General features: G+C 44.0%; 1 protein-coding gene across 1 annotated transcript; it reads left to right on the plus strand.

Annotated features, from left to right (window-relative positions):
• On the plus strand, nucleotides 1-14,437 carry washc5 (WASH complex subunit 5). Its single transcript, XM_036538796.1, has 29 exons — nucleotides 1-35; nucleotides 1,279-1,536; nucleotides 1,656-1,801; nucleotides 2,065-2,149; nucleotides 2,298-2,398; nucleotides 2,547-2,739; nucleotides 3,542-3,694; nucleotides 3,962-4,075; nucleotides 4,445-4,616; nucleotides 4,853-4,980; nucleotides 5,472-5,601; nucleotides 6,274-6,386; nucleotides 6,918-7,084; nucleotides 7,492-7,567; nucleotides 8,754-8,864; nucleotides 9,053-9,193; nucleotides 9,636-9,716; nucleotides 9,968-10,069; nucleotides 10,452-10,631; nucleotides 11,073-11,197; nucleotides 11,499-11,661; nucleotides 11,844-11,946; nucleotides 12,040-12,119; nucleotides 12,267-12,370; nucleotides 12,481-12,610; nucleotides 13,040-13,136; nucleotides 13,363-13,516; nucleotides 13,881-13,968; nucleotides 14,148-14,437. Exons 2-29 carry the CDS (start codon nucleotides 1,351-1,353, stop codon nucleotides 14,202-14,204), a joined length of 3,480 nt encoding a protein of 1,159 aa, XP_036394689.1. The 5' UTR covers nucleotides 1-35; nucleotides 1,279-1,350; the 3' UTR covers nucleotides 14,205-14,437.
• Nucleotides 14,438-14,549: the final 112 nt, after the last annotated feature.

Below are 14,549 nucleotides of genomic sequence, written 5' to 3' on the forward strand. Positions count from 1 at the left end.
GATCAATGTGAGCAGGAACTGGAGAGGAGTAATAGGTGGGTAAAAAATCAGCCCGCTAGATACATGTATTTTACTTCTTTTTTGCATTATACTCATACTAATTGGACATTGGACATATGTGAATTAACCTAAAATCAACTGGCATGCTCTTTGCTCTGGACATTGCAGGCTATCTAGATTAAAGTTTTGCATGAAAGTGGAATTTAAGGCTTATTGCAGTGGACATCGACGCTGTTTGATCTGTCATTTTCTTAAAAGCGTAAACCATCTCGAGATGGCCCACAGTCATAATATGTTCTTATGATGCAGCGGTGTGTAATTTAGCTGTGACATTATTTATTAAGATATTTCTGGAAAATTAGCTAGCTTCATTCGAGAGAGTCATGCTCTCCCCGGCTTGTTTGCTAGCTGGCTAACTAGCTAGCCGCAACTTGCATCCCTGGGCATCTAGACGTTCGTGTTGCACATTGATGCGCTTTGTCAGGGGTCCACACATCTTCTGTAAAAGGAACTGTGTGGTATTCCAGGTATAACGTGACTAGTAATTATATTGCTGACATTCGAATGTATTCTATTAACTTCCTTTTTTGCATCATGTGCTAAACTCAAAAATCGTAAGACGTTTACTCTTGCATTACAGTATTACAGTATTATTAAGGGTATGGATATGGGTGATAGCAGACAACATAAATAACAATGTAGGAAGGTATGTTTGAATAGTTAAGAATGAATAATTTTGTTTAAGGCATGATTGAATAATGCAGCTCGAAGGCAGCTGCTGCGTTTTTTCAACACAAGTGATTCGGTGTTGAGGTTGTGGTACAGTGAGGACACTGATCTAGCGCAATATTCTTGAATCTTGTCTAACAGTTCCCTTGTGAAACAAGCTGGCTTTACGGGAATAGCTGCATCACTGTCCCTATTGGTCTTAGTTGTTCGTCTTGGTTGAATATGTTTGCACGTGTCTGTGTAGCTCTTCATGCCAAAAATATACCTGCGACTATGTTGTACTACATTCTTGCCGTTGAGTGAGCTCAAGTGTAGGATGAGCTTTCCACATACGTTATGAGAACTTTGACGCCCTGAATGTGACTGTGCCATAACCACCCAGTGTCTGCACAAATTACGCTGTCACTGACATCACATCACTTCACCTTCAGTAACACTGACCGTGGTCAGCCAGCTGTCGTGATTGTCTTTCTGCTGTTAGGTCTGGAGCTCATGCTTAAGATTCCGCTCGATTGACATCTCCCCACTTCTCCCATCGACGCTTGACAGAGCTGGTGTTGTGCACCGCACCCCTCCTCCGATTCTGCGGGGTCGCTTGGAACCCTCGCCTACTGTAAAGCCATGGTGGACTTTCTCGCCGAGAACAATTTGTGCGGCCAGGCGATCCTCAGGATTGTGTCTAGAGGGAATGCCATCATTGCGGAACTCCTCCGTCTCTCCGAGTTCATCCCCGCCGTATTCAGGCTCAAAGACAAAAGCGATCAACAGAAATACGGCGACATCATCTGCGACTTCAGCTACTTTAAGGTAAACCTGATCGTGCTCTGTGGTTGGCCGTTGAGAAAATAGATCGTATTTAAATAAGGTAACGTTACACTGCGTTGGATTCCTGGTCACATAACTTTTTTCTTGGCGTTGTTTTGCAGGGTCCAGAATATTACGAGGGAAAGTTAGAAGCCAAGCCAGAACTTCAGGATCTAGATGAAGAATTCCGGGAAAATAACATTGAAATTCTGTCACGCTTTTACCTTGCCTTTGAAAGTGTCCATAAGTACATTGTGGATCTAATAAGGTAATTCAACTATGTTCTAGTTAATTTCAAAATCTTGTCCTAACAGAATTAAACATGCCATTATGTGAGTCTTTGAAATGTTTTTATAACTTCAAGACCATGCAACATTTTTACAGATTTATTTTGCTAGTGTTAATGGAACTCATTAATTCATATTTTTAGGTTGTGTTAATCACTAGTTTAAGATAACTATAATAAGTTGTGGTTCCTTTGACTCAACTTGCAAGACCAGTGTTTCTCCTAATGATGCAATTTGTTTCCAGATATCTGGATGACCTCAATGAAGGTGTATACATTCAGCAGACCTTAGAAACTGTGCTATTGAATGAAGATGGAAAACAGCTCTTAGTAAGTTATTTACATGGCATTAAATATATGTGGGCTGGTTAGGCTTTGTAAAATGTCTTTCCATCTTGTTTTTTCTTCCATTTTGACAAACATCTTGACATGCGGTAAATGGACTCACGTTGTGGACCATTTCTTTCTCAACACACAGTGCGAGGCTCTGTATCTCTATGGAGTCATGCTGTTGGTCATTGACCAGAAGATTGAGGGTGAAGTCAGAGAGCGAATGCTGGTGTCCTACTACAGATACAGGTGAGGCATCTTTGTTAAAACCCCATGTCATAGCTTTTTAATACGTGGAGTTCAAGGCACAATCTTCACTGGAGTAATATTTCTGCTTTAATTTGTGCATTAATGTCAAACCGTTGTCACTCGACCATTGGTTTTGCCTGATTGGCAGTGCCGCCCGCTCCTCGGCGGACTCCAACCTGGATGACATCTGCAAGCTCCTGCGCAGTACGGGCTACTCCAGCCAGCCGGGGGCCAAGCGCCCCGCCAACTACCCCGAGAGCTACTTCCAGAGAGTGCCTATCAGCCCCACCTTCATCAGCATGGTGATCGGACGCCTCCGGTCTGACGACATCTACAACCAGGCAAGGACACAGTGGGGTCCTGTCCCCTGACCCCTGTCCCCTCACCTTCCCTGTCAAAGATATTGTCAAATAATTGCTGCCAGTCGGCCATTACTGGGCATGGTTAGATTGAAATTAACACTTATTTGCAGATGGTCTGTTTGCTCCGTGAACAGAAGTTCAGCCTGTAATGAAACTGTCACTTACTCTGAATTGCTTCTTCCTGGTCAGGCTTTGTAGACATTTTTAGAGGGTATGGGCAAGAGTAATGAGCAGTTATACAAATAATAATGTATGCCTCAAGGGAGGAAACATTTGACTGAAAGTACCTGCTTGGAATATGAATTCTTGCAATGTGAAATGGAGCAGTTTTAGTTACAGATACAGAGAGGGGGTTTTGAAGAATGCACTTACTCAACAGATTTGCTGATTTGTTTCCAATGGGGACAGCAATCGTGCAATAATGTGGCCATTTCAATCAAGAAGAATTTTATTGGCTTTCAGCAAAGCCAGAATGTTCCTGTTACCTGCAGTGTGACCACAGATGTTATGTGTCTGTTACGACCAGATATTCAGCTCCTATGTTCTGGCTGTTTTCCCTTTCAGAGGTTCATGTTAATAATGCGGTTTTGATACCGTGTGCATTCCTGTGCTGAGTATGCATGTTCTGTTTTTGACCACACTCCTTCAGGAAATATCATAAGGACCCAGCCAATCAGAATGCTTCTAACTTCAGCAGTGGCATTGTCCATATGAAATGCACAGAGCTGACTGTCTGTGGTGCCTACATTAAGGACCTGTGATGTGACTCTGTGCTTGTCAGGTGACTGCTTATCCACTGCCGGAGCACCGCAGCACCGCGCTGGCCAACCAGGCGGCCATGCTGTATGTCTGCCTTTTCTTCACCCCCTCCATCCTCCACACTCAGCAGGCCAAGATGAGGGAGATCGTGGACAAGTACTTCCCTGATAACTGGGTGAGACCAAGCAGCATGAGGATGCACATGTGTAGTGTGCGTCCCCAGGATAGTTTTGCATGAAGCCCAGTGATATTGTGTGCAAATTCTTTTAACAGTTCAAAACACTATTTGTTGCCAGGCTATGAAGTTGCATGAAAGAAGGTTTACACTAAGATGGTCTCAGTTTATTGACCTTTAGAGAGTCGCAAAACAGTTCCACAGGTTTTGCTGTGCTTTTCATATGCACCCACTGTGAATGCATGCCAAACTGTGATCCTTCACTAGGTTATCAGCATCTACATGGGGATCACTGTGAACCTGATGGAGGCCTGGGAGCCCTACAAAGCTGCCAAAACTGCACTCAACTACACCCTGGACACAGCCAACATCAAAGAGCAGGTACTGGGATGTCAGGGCTGAATCTCATTCTATTCTACTGTGAGCATGGCGGATATTCCCACTTTTTCCCTTCTAGTGCCTGACAGACTGCAAGTCTAGTAGCCTAGGATTTGTTAATCCCCATACAGAAGCCTGTATGTGTTGTAGCCTATAGCACGGAAGCTGATGACCCTGTTGCCTTGTAGGCTTAGACTGTGGATGTTTGGGGTCTGTGCAGCTAAGAAACAGGATGTCAGGAACCCTCTCAGTGCGTTTTAGCACTCAGCAAAAGAAAACAAAGCTGTGAACACTAGAGGACCATTTGATTTAAATGGGCATGGCCTTTAAAGGTGCCGGGCCCACCACTAACCGTAACCCCGCCCCCCACAGGCCTGTCGGTACGCAGCCAGCCTGGACACCCTGAGGCCACAGGTGCAGCAGCTGCTAAAGGAGGGCTTCCTGCGGGAGGAGATCGTCCTGGACAACATCCCCAAGCTGCTCAACTGCCTGCGTGACTGCAACGTGGCCATCCGCTGGCTGATGCTCCACACGGCGGACACGGGTAAGGCCCCGCCGCAGTGTTCCTGAATCATCTGGCATTTACAGCTGCTGATCTGGGTACAGTCAGGCCACAGCGTCCCTTTGGGTCAGAAACCTGATGGATAGGTTTCTGATTATTGGCATGATATTGGATGTGTTTGATGCTGGTTATAGCTGTACTTGCTCTGTTTAGCAGAGACAGCATTTGCAGGTTTTTGGATTTCCCCACAAACCTCCACGCTCAATATTGTATTTCAGCCTATGACCCAAACAACAAGAGGCTGCGACAGATCAAGGACCAAGTGATCAATGACTCCAAGTACAACCCCAAGATCCTCTTCCAGCTGCTGCTGGACACAGCCCAGTTTGAGTTCATTCTGAAGGAGGTGAGTCAGCCCCACAGCAAAAGCAGATTAGAGGGAAGCACATTAAAAGGCACATGGTGTGGCTCAGAGAGAGAATGGAGCCATGAGAAAATGGCAGGTTGGACCTGCCAGGCCGTTATAAATCGGTCAGCTAAGGAACTGTTGACTCACTGTGTGCTGGAGATGTTGAAATGATTATTTTCCCTTGGCATGAGTTTAATAAAAGTTGAAAATTTTATTCCACGGTCCAGTTAGACGTACAAGCTAAATGATTTCTTTAAAATAGAGTAACAATTATTATTTTGACAGCAGCCCTTTATGCCTTCCACAGAGTCATGGTAAAGTGGTATTGCAAAAGAATGTGTATTTTCTGTTCTGTAGATACGTAGAAGAATGTATGTGTATAGATTAATTGATTGACTGAGTAATTGCCATGTGCATGTATCCAATATGTACAGTGAAATGCTTTTATATGGGATACTTCATAAAGTAAACGTATGTGATCCTTTCAGATGTTCAAACAGATGTTATCTGAGAAACAGCTTAAGTGGGAGAGCTACAAGAGGGAGGGTTCTGAGAGGATGACTGAGCTGGCTGAAGTGTTCTCAGGGGTCAAGCCCCTCACCAGGGTGGAGAAAAACGGTAATGTTTACCGAAAAAAAACTGCGCCCACTCCCCCAACTCTGGAAGTGGCAGCTGACATCTCCATGGTCAGGCCAAATGTCACACCTTATGCTGCTTAACCTGAACTAGGAACCGTGTCTCTTGGGCCTACCTCTAATGCTGAAGCTCTTACCCTAATATTACTCTTTGTTTTAGATCTCGGAAGCTTATTGAATTTTTTTCCTGTTGTAGGTCCAAAAATTAGGTCAAGGTTCATTGTAAGGACATTGTAACAAATATTCTCAGCCTAAAAGTAATCTCAATTTATAGGCATAACCTGGCACTTACATTGTATGTACTGTATGTGAGGATGCTGGAGCTGATTGTTATTTTGCTGAGACCTAAACATTTGCACACAAGCCTCCCCTTTCTGCTGTTGTGTGCAGCAGTGTGGTTTAGTGGTAAGGAGTAGGACTTATAACCCAATGAGGGGTCGCTGCCATGGCATGGTTTGCAAGGTCCTTAACCTGAATTGCATTTGTAAATGTATAGGTGTGAAAATTGTTAACATATAAAAGCACTTGTAAGATATGCAAGTCTGAATAGAGAGTCTACTAAGCAAGTGTAATTGAACATTCGTAATATAATGTAGCTCTGTGCAGTAGGTGTCTCTCATTGATCTGTGGGCCCCACTGTGTGCTTGATAAACAGAGAACCTGCAGGCCTGGTTCAGGGAGATCTCCAAGCAGATTGAGTCCCTTAACTATGAGGACTCCACAGCTGCGGGGAGGAAGACAGTGCAGCTGATCCAGGCTCTGGTGGAGGTGAGCACCTCGTACCAAGCCAGAATCATCAGGAAAGAAGAGCTGTTAAATTTAACCAGAAGGGGTTCACTAACTCCTAGATTCAGTCCAACAGCAATAGGCTTGCATTGTGGTTGGATTGAATCCCTACCTAATTTTCCTTACTGTTATTTCATATGTATATATGAGGAAATTTAAATAATTGTTTGCTGGAGGAACTCAATTAGTATTACACAATAAACCCCAGCAAAGTCCCTGATTGGATACTGAACATGCCAGGCAACTTAAATGACATTTACAAGGCAGATTTACAAACGCTTGGTTCCAGCTGAACACTTTTCCCTAGTATTCAGAGAAAAACCATCACCAGCACCCCATCACTAGACTGTGATGTCACTGCTGTAGCTATGCTACTGCTGTGGTACTCCTGTAGCTAGCAGCATTCTCTGCAAGATTGAGAAATCTCATCTGCTCATTTGATAAAGAGCACAATCTCAGGGGTCTGGCTCACTTACATCTTTCTGTATTTCATCCCTGCATTCTTCGGACCAGGTGCAAGAGTTCCACCAGCTGGAGTCCAACCTGCAGGTGTGCCAGTTCCTGGCCGACACCCGCAAGTTCCTGCACCAGATGATCCGTACCATCAACATCAAGGAGGAGGTGCTGATCAGCATGCAGATTGTGGGCGACCTCTCCTACGCATGGCAGCTTATCGACAGGTGAGCCCTTCCGGGGCCGCCCGGGGGTCAGACGGGAGGGACTCCAGACCATGCAAAACCAGCGAGTGCAAAGCACACGTGTGTGAATGCATGTAGGGAGGCACAGCACATCTTTGCTGGCTCATGATTGGTCTAGCTCAGTGTTTCTCAATCCTACTCCTGGAGCCCCCCTGTCCTGCATATCTTCTATCTATCTTTGCTCCAAACACACCTGATTGAAATGACTAACATGCTCTTGATTAAATCAGGTGTGCTCAGCTAATCAAAAGTGCCACTGATGAGTTCAGTCAGGTAGGTAGAGCAGGGAAAGATGGAAAACGTGCAGAGCAGGGGGGCCCCAGGAGCAGGATTGAGAATCAGTGGAGTAGCTGTTTTGTGACCTTTTTTCCCTTTTTCTTCATGTGCAGCTTCACCTCTATCATGCAGGAGAGTATCAGAGCAAATCCATCAATGGTGACAAAACTGCGAGCCACTTTCCTGAAGGTGAGCACTGTGGACACATTTTTATTTCATTGATGTATTATTCATTTGCTTAGCAGGCAGATGTATCTAGGGTCACACTGCCACCCTGAAGCAGGTATAATTGCCAGGTTATATAACGTTCATACATAAATATTACACATTTAAAATATGCCCTTTTCTTGTATACTACTATAGAGTGTTATTGCGCTTGTTAAATTTCAATTATCGCAGCACTTTGTTTTTAGTATGGCACTGGTTATTACAGCACTGTGTGACAGATTGACACAGTCAGATGTGGTCTGAGGTTTGCTATATGTGCTGTTGTGCATGTGATCTTATTTTATGCAATTTTGTACCATTTTCTTGGTAAGTCACTGTGGATAACAGCATCAGCTAAGTGGCTAAATTTACACTTAAATATGTTGAGATACTTCCACACAGCAGTTGAATTTTCTTACTCCATACACCAGTTGCTACATAAATGCAAAATGCGTGCTTGTGAATATGAAAACTTGTACATTTGTGCTCACATTTGTGCACATGTAAATACATGAATAGATGCTCTGCCTGTAAAGTAGTGTATTTCAGTACGATACCTACCATACCATACATATTTCAGTACCATACCAGTACATTCAGGTCACAGATCATGGGTTCACAGATTGATACTGTCAGTATATTTTTAACCAAATTTAAATGGTAAAATTTATGATTGAATAAGATTCCTTGTGTATTCCTGAGGTAAAAATTGTTAAAAACAATGTTTTTTTAAGGAATTCTTGGTAATATTTTAAACAAAATGTTAAGTAGATGGAATCTTCTTATAAAGTTTTCAAAAACACATGACAAAACTCAGCTTTTAAAAGCAGATGCCCACATTCAGACTGCTTTCCAGTGTAAGGCATAAAGTACAGCTATACACTGAACAACTTTACTTTAGCTAATATGTTTATTGCGCCCTCTGTTGTTCAGACAATGTGATTGAAACCAAGTACAATTTAGATGTATTCCGTGGAGATTATTAGTGTCATTAGAAAAAACGGGTATCAGGAACCATTTTTCAGTTTCATGATGTGTATCATCACATTTTTGTATGGTAATATATTGTTTCACAATATTTCCTTACATCCTTATTAATAGGAGATACAGGACCTTACTTTCACAGTTTGTGTGCCCTAATTGCTGTGCCTATGTTTTCTGTGGACAGCTGGCCTCTGCTCTGGACCTGCCGCTGCTACGCATCAACCAGGCCAACAGCCCGGACCTTCTCAGTGTCTCCCAGTTCTACTCGGGCGAGCTGGTGGCCTATGTTCGTAAGGTAAGGAGCAGAAAACAAAGTCTTATATGACATCATTGACACAAATTGTTCACCTCATGAGGAGCCAAAATATGCGGCCACATTGTGGCAGTGGATGAAGAAGTAGTCACCAAAAAACAACACAAAAAAGTTTTGTTTTTTGTTAGAAGAATCCATTTGTTAATTTGTTGATCTCCTCTCCTCCGCAGGTGTTGCAGATCATACCGGAGAGCATGTTCACCTCCCTGGCCAAAATCATCAAGCTGCAGATCCATGACATCATGGAGGTGCCCACCCGCCTGGACAAGGACAAACTGAAGGACTACGCCCAGCTCGGGGCGCGCTATGAGGTGGGGGTGCAGGGAGTGGGGTGCGTCTCTACATCACCGCCCACAAAATGCAATCTCCCAATCACCTCCCACGTTGTCACAGGTTACTCAAACCCTTCTGAGAGTCATCTCTACTGTGTGCCACATTAAATAAACCCTGCTGGCCACTTCCTGCTGTGTCACAGCGTGTTTTGACTCTTCATAATCTCTCAGCCCCTTCGTCAATGTCACGTCATAAGCCAAAATTTGCCAGTTTGATTTCCAGCTGGGCTCCTCTTGTTGTGTCCTTGGGCAAGGTACTTCACCCACACTGTCTTAGTAAATATCCATCTATACAAATAAATGGCATGTAAAAACCTGCAAGCTATGTAGACTTTAAGCCACTGTGGATAAGAGTGTCTGGCAAAGAAAATGTAATCTAATGCTAAGAGGGCTGTCATTTTTTTTCTTCCTTCTCTAACAGGTTGCCAAACTCACCCACGCCATTTCAATTTTCACCGAGGGGATTCTGATGATGAAGACCACTCTGGTTGGGATCATAAAGGTAACTAAAATAACATACTCCACCCATCTTGCATGTAGTGGAAATGCAGTTTTCTTGGCATGCTTCTGATTTGCTTTAACATGTGTATGCAAACCCAAATACCTTGAAATTTTAGTGCAGAGCTGACATTTGATAGGGAAATGAAGAGAGTTGCCAGCACTCATGTTGACATATAGGTATGTAGTTCTTGCTCCACAGAACTGTGTTTACTGTAGAGGTGATCTTGTACCTCGTGGTGGTGTCTTATTTAGGTGGATCCCAAGCAGCTCTTGGAGGACGGCATTCGGAAGGAGCTGGTCAGAAGGGTGGCCTACGCACTTCATAAGGGCCTCATCTTCAACCCCAAGGCGAAGGTGCTAACCCCTGTCACGTGCTGAAAATGGGAGGGCACCAATGAGGAAGAGCAGGCAGGACATTACACAGGAACTCATCATAGGAAAGCAAAGCTCCGTTAGCTGCTGTTTGAGTTGCGGCCACAAGAACATAACTTAGCAGACGTTTTTGGCACAAACCATACATTCACATTGATTTGAAGTCAACCCACACATTTTTGCCTTAAGTACGAGGCGATATTCCAAGACATCAGCAATTAGTGTCTCTTTCATGCTGATAGACAGGATAGATGTAGCGTGAAAATCAATCCAACTTTTGATTGGCTGATTGCCTGATTGGCTCGTGTACATTTCCAGAAGAAATATGAACATGTTGTAAGACGCATCTCTATTTTCATTTCAGACCAGTGAGCTGATGCCCAAGCTGAAAGAAATGGCGGCCACCATGGATGGGTTCTATCGCTCCTTTGAGTACATTCAGGACTACGTCAGCATCTACGGGCTGAAGATCTGGCAGGAGGAGGTCTCCCGCATCATCAACTACAACGTGGAGCAGGAGTGCAACAGCTTCCTCCGGACCAAGGTTGGTCTGGCATCTGCTCTCTGTCCTGCTAAGTCCTGCTGACTTCTGCTGGTGTCTGTTGGCACAAACAATAAAGTCACTGGAGTCGATTCCGCTACATGACAATAAAAACAGATGAGTCACACGTGGGCTGGTTGCTCTCTGTGGAGAAGCATAGCTGAATTTCACTCTCAGATGAACTCAAGAGGGCAGCTGGTAGCAGAAGAAGGGCTGAGCCAGCAGGGAGGTACAGGTACAGTGTACCGTACTGCAGAATCTCATCTGTTTTTCCTCCTGGAATCCATTAAAACAACCAAACATTGGTAGCATTGACTGATTTACGAAAGAACTAGCAAGCAAACCCACACATTAGCATTGCTATGACATTAGTCATCCTGTGTAAAAGGTACTTACGCCAGTTTGTACTTAGCCTGGAAAAAACCCAGTGTCTCCTCTTTCCAGATCCAAGATTGGCAGAGTGTGTATCAGTCTACCCACATCCCTATTCCCAAGTACCCCTCTGTGGATGAGTCTGCCACCTTCATTGGCCGTTTATGCAGAGAGATTCTAAGGATCACTGACCCCAAGTAAGTTTGTCCCTCAGAAGGCAGCTGCAGTGTGGAGCAGATTGCTGCGAAGGCTTCTGTACATTAGAGTGATTGTTTTCAATCCTGAATGTGACAGTGCTGTTGTAGCCTTGAGAAATGTATTTTACCTCAGTTGTCCCAGTAAAAATCCAGCTCTGTAGATGAATTACAAAATATGTAAAATTTTAAGCATTGTCTTAGCTTCACCCTGGATAAGGACATTTAGTAGTTGACAGTAGAATAGGATTGTATTTCTCAGAAATCATTGGTCACCAAATTCACATTTGACTCCATGTTTCAGAGTAACCTGCTACATCGACCAGATGAACACTTGGTACGACATGAAAACACACCAAGAGGTTACAAACAACAGACTGTTCTCCGAGATTCAAGACACTTTGGGGACTTTTGGACTGAACGGTCTTGACCGGCTGCTCTGTTTCATGATTGTAAAGGAGTTACAGGTAACTGATACTGGATTTCTAGGTTTAATGACATTTACTTTTCAGAATAGCTTTTATTGCATCACCTTTTTATACAATTTACTTTTTAAAATCATGTTTTAAAAAGTATGTTATGCACAATTTTTGCAAAATGTTAAAATGTTATTGGTGGTTGTCTGAGAGCGCATGCTTTTCGCCTGCAGAACTTCCTGACCATGTTTCAGAAGACCATTCTCCGGGACAAATCCGTGGTCGATGTTTTCAAAGCTCTGCTGAATGCTGTGACCCCAGTGAAGGGCATTGTGGGTGAGTCCTCAGAACACCAAAATGGCTGCTGTTTTTCTCAGGTGGCACTGGCAAAGTGTCGCCTGACCGTGTATGTCTTTGCCTCTGTTGCAGCAAATGCTAGCAAAGTCTATGCCAACGCAGTGGCCAAAACGCAAAAAATCTGGGCGGCCTACCTGGATGCGATTATGAAGGTACTGCACCCAGTTTTGTTTTAAGGAAAGCATGGTGGAAGAAAGTATTCAAAAATGAATTGAAATAGAAGGAGCACTGTATCAGCTGTATAAGCTGCAGTGCCACCTGGTGTTTGATCTCTGCTCCCATTCTCTCAAATGTTTCAGGTGGGTCAGATGCAGATTCTGAGGCAGCAGATTGCCAATGAGTTGAACTACTCGTGCAAGTTTGACTCCAAACACCTTGCTGCCGCCCTGGAAAACCTGAACAAGTCAGTCTGATGTTTGCATGGTGTCATTTTAATTTTTATTTACCAGTAGTATGAATCTGGGAAACTCAAGATGAATAGCATAAATTTCAGTTTTTTTCTGCTTTCAAAAGGTCTCTGCTCGCTGATATTGAAGCACACTACCAGGACCCCTCCTTGCCCTACCCCAAGGAGGACAACACCCTCCTGTACGAGATCACTGCCTACCTGGAGGCTGCCGGGATCCACAACCCTCTCAACAAAGTCAGTGCTCTTTCACTGGTCTGTCATGCACTCAGCTCAGCCTTGGGATTCAGGGGTGCTCAAGAGTGTTCAGCATCACACTATCAGTAACCCGGTTAGTGTTCAGATCTGTGATGTACTGGTGTAGAGTAGGAGGATAAAGCACTGTTGTCTCCAAGGCAGAGCTGAGCTTTCTGCAGTGACTGGCAAATGTCAGGGGAATCAACACTCTGACAAAGAGAAGAGTAAGACTGATGGTGTGAGTGAGCAAGTGAACATCCTTTGTGAATGGTTGAACACCTGCAGCCGCGGTTACACTTTCATAAAGAGGAGTGGCTGTGTTGCATTCATTTCAGATTCACAAACCAGCGAGAGCGACTGCCGAAAACCCCCAGCACATGACTCCACACCCAAACGCTCTGTAACCTGTTGGGTTGTTTTGATTTATAGATCTACATCACAACCAAGCGGTTACCGTACTTCCCCATAGTGAACTTTCTGTTCCTCATCGCCCAGCTGCCCAAACTGCAATACAGCAAAAACCAAGGTAAGGTGTTGTTATGCTGTGTGAACCGTGTTTGTTAGCCTGACACTTGCCTCTGCTATTGATGTGTGGAGAGGTTAAAAATGTATTTAACAAAAAAGCTGATATTGCACACACATACACTTATGGTCACCAGGACAGGCAGTCCAAAAGGGTTAATTGATAGGGAGTTGACTGTATTTTGTGACTGTGCTCAGAGGTTGAAAGTGTGTCTGATCTCCCTGGGTAGGAATGACATGCAGGAAGGCCACTGACCCTGTGGACTGGCCCCCTCTGATTCTGGGCCTGCTGACCCTGCTCAAGCAGTTCCACTCCAGATACACAGAGCAGTTCCTGGCTCTGATAGGCCAGTTCATCCGCTCCATCATGGAGCAGTGCACCAGGTACCGCATCTGCCTTCTGCAGTTCTCTGATATGGTCACACCACCTGAAACTTTTTCAAACTAAGTCACCCAGCAAAATACAGTGACATAAGTACCTATTGGAGGATGGAGCAAATGACACCACAGACTTCTGATGAACCATAGGGTGCCTGAGATGAATCATAGGGTGCCCTGTGGGCTCCCAGTTGTCGTCTGCTCTTGACATGTCTGAGCCATAGGGCTCAGCTTGGACACAGATGGAGTATTTTAACCGCTGAGCTACTTAGGATCCCGCTTTAATAGATTTTCATATAACACAAGGGTGGCTTTCTTATATTCATATGCTGCTGGTAAAATTATTATTGTGCTTATAACATCTCTGCAGTCAGCGGATTCCAGAAATGCCCTCAGATGTGGTGGGAGCGTTGATGTTCCTGGAAGATTATGTGCACTACACAAAACTGCCACGCAAGGTGAGGAAACGCCTGTGCTTCTTCAAAAATGATGAAACCCATTGGAGCATTTTCACACCAAGCAGAAACACACTTTTATCTCAGCCTGAAAGCTCGCTCAGGTGGTGCATCCGTGCCCCTGTTGTTTGTGTGTGACAAGGAGTGTAATATTTGGATGTGTTTTGTATCTGTTGCTTTAGGTTGCTGAAGCCCAGGTGCCCAGTTTCATCTTCGATGAGTTCAGGACAGTACTGTGATACCTGGAGGATGAGTGCACTTCTACAGCAGTATTCCTCTTTTGACTGACCCAGGAAGAAATCCACAGTCATGATATGGCCTTCTATGTCTGAAAGCACTAATGAACTTAATCAAATGTTTCCATTTTTTTAATGTAACATTTTTAGAATAAATTAGTAGACTCGAGTGTGATAACATGTCACTTTGTAAGCACTCATTAACCGATTAAATGGCAACGATTTTGTGAATAAAACCAACGATGCTTATGTTTGAAAATTGTCCTTTGTAAATTGTGTGAGTCCTAATGAAGGTATAACAAATTTTAAAGTTTAAAAATTATGTAAGGTATTTATCACGACACTGGA

Source organism: Megalops cyprinoides, chromosome 10 (assembly GCF_013368585.1).
Source record: "Megalops cyprinoides isolate fMegCyp1 chromosome 10, fMegCyp1.pri, whole genome shotgun sequence".
Lineage (NCBI taxonomy): Eukaryota > Metazoa > Chordata > Actinopteri > Elopiformes > Megalopidae > Megalops > Megalops cyprinoides.

Coding starts and splice junctions, on each gene's coding strand:
- washc5 (XM_036538796.1), top strand. CDS start 1,351: ATGGTGGACTTTCTCGCCGAGAACAATTTGTGCGGCCAGGCGATCCTC. Junction 11,198..11,498: donor CTAAGGATCACTGACCCCAA/GTAAGTTTGTCC, acceptor TCCATGTTTCAG/AGTAACCTGCTACATCGACC. Junction 11,947..12,039: donor CCCAGTGAAGGGCATTGTGG/GTGAGTCCTCAG, acceptor CCTCTGTTGCAG/CAAATGCTAGCAAAGTCTAT.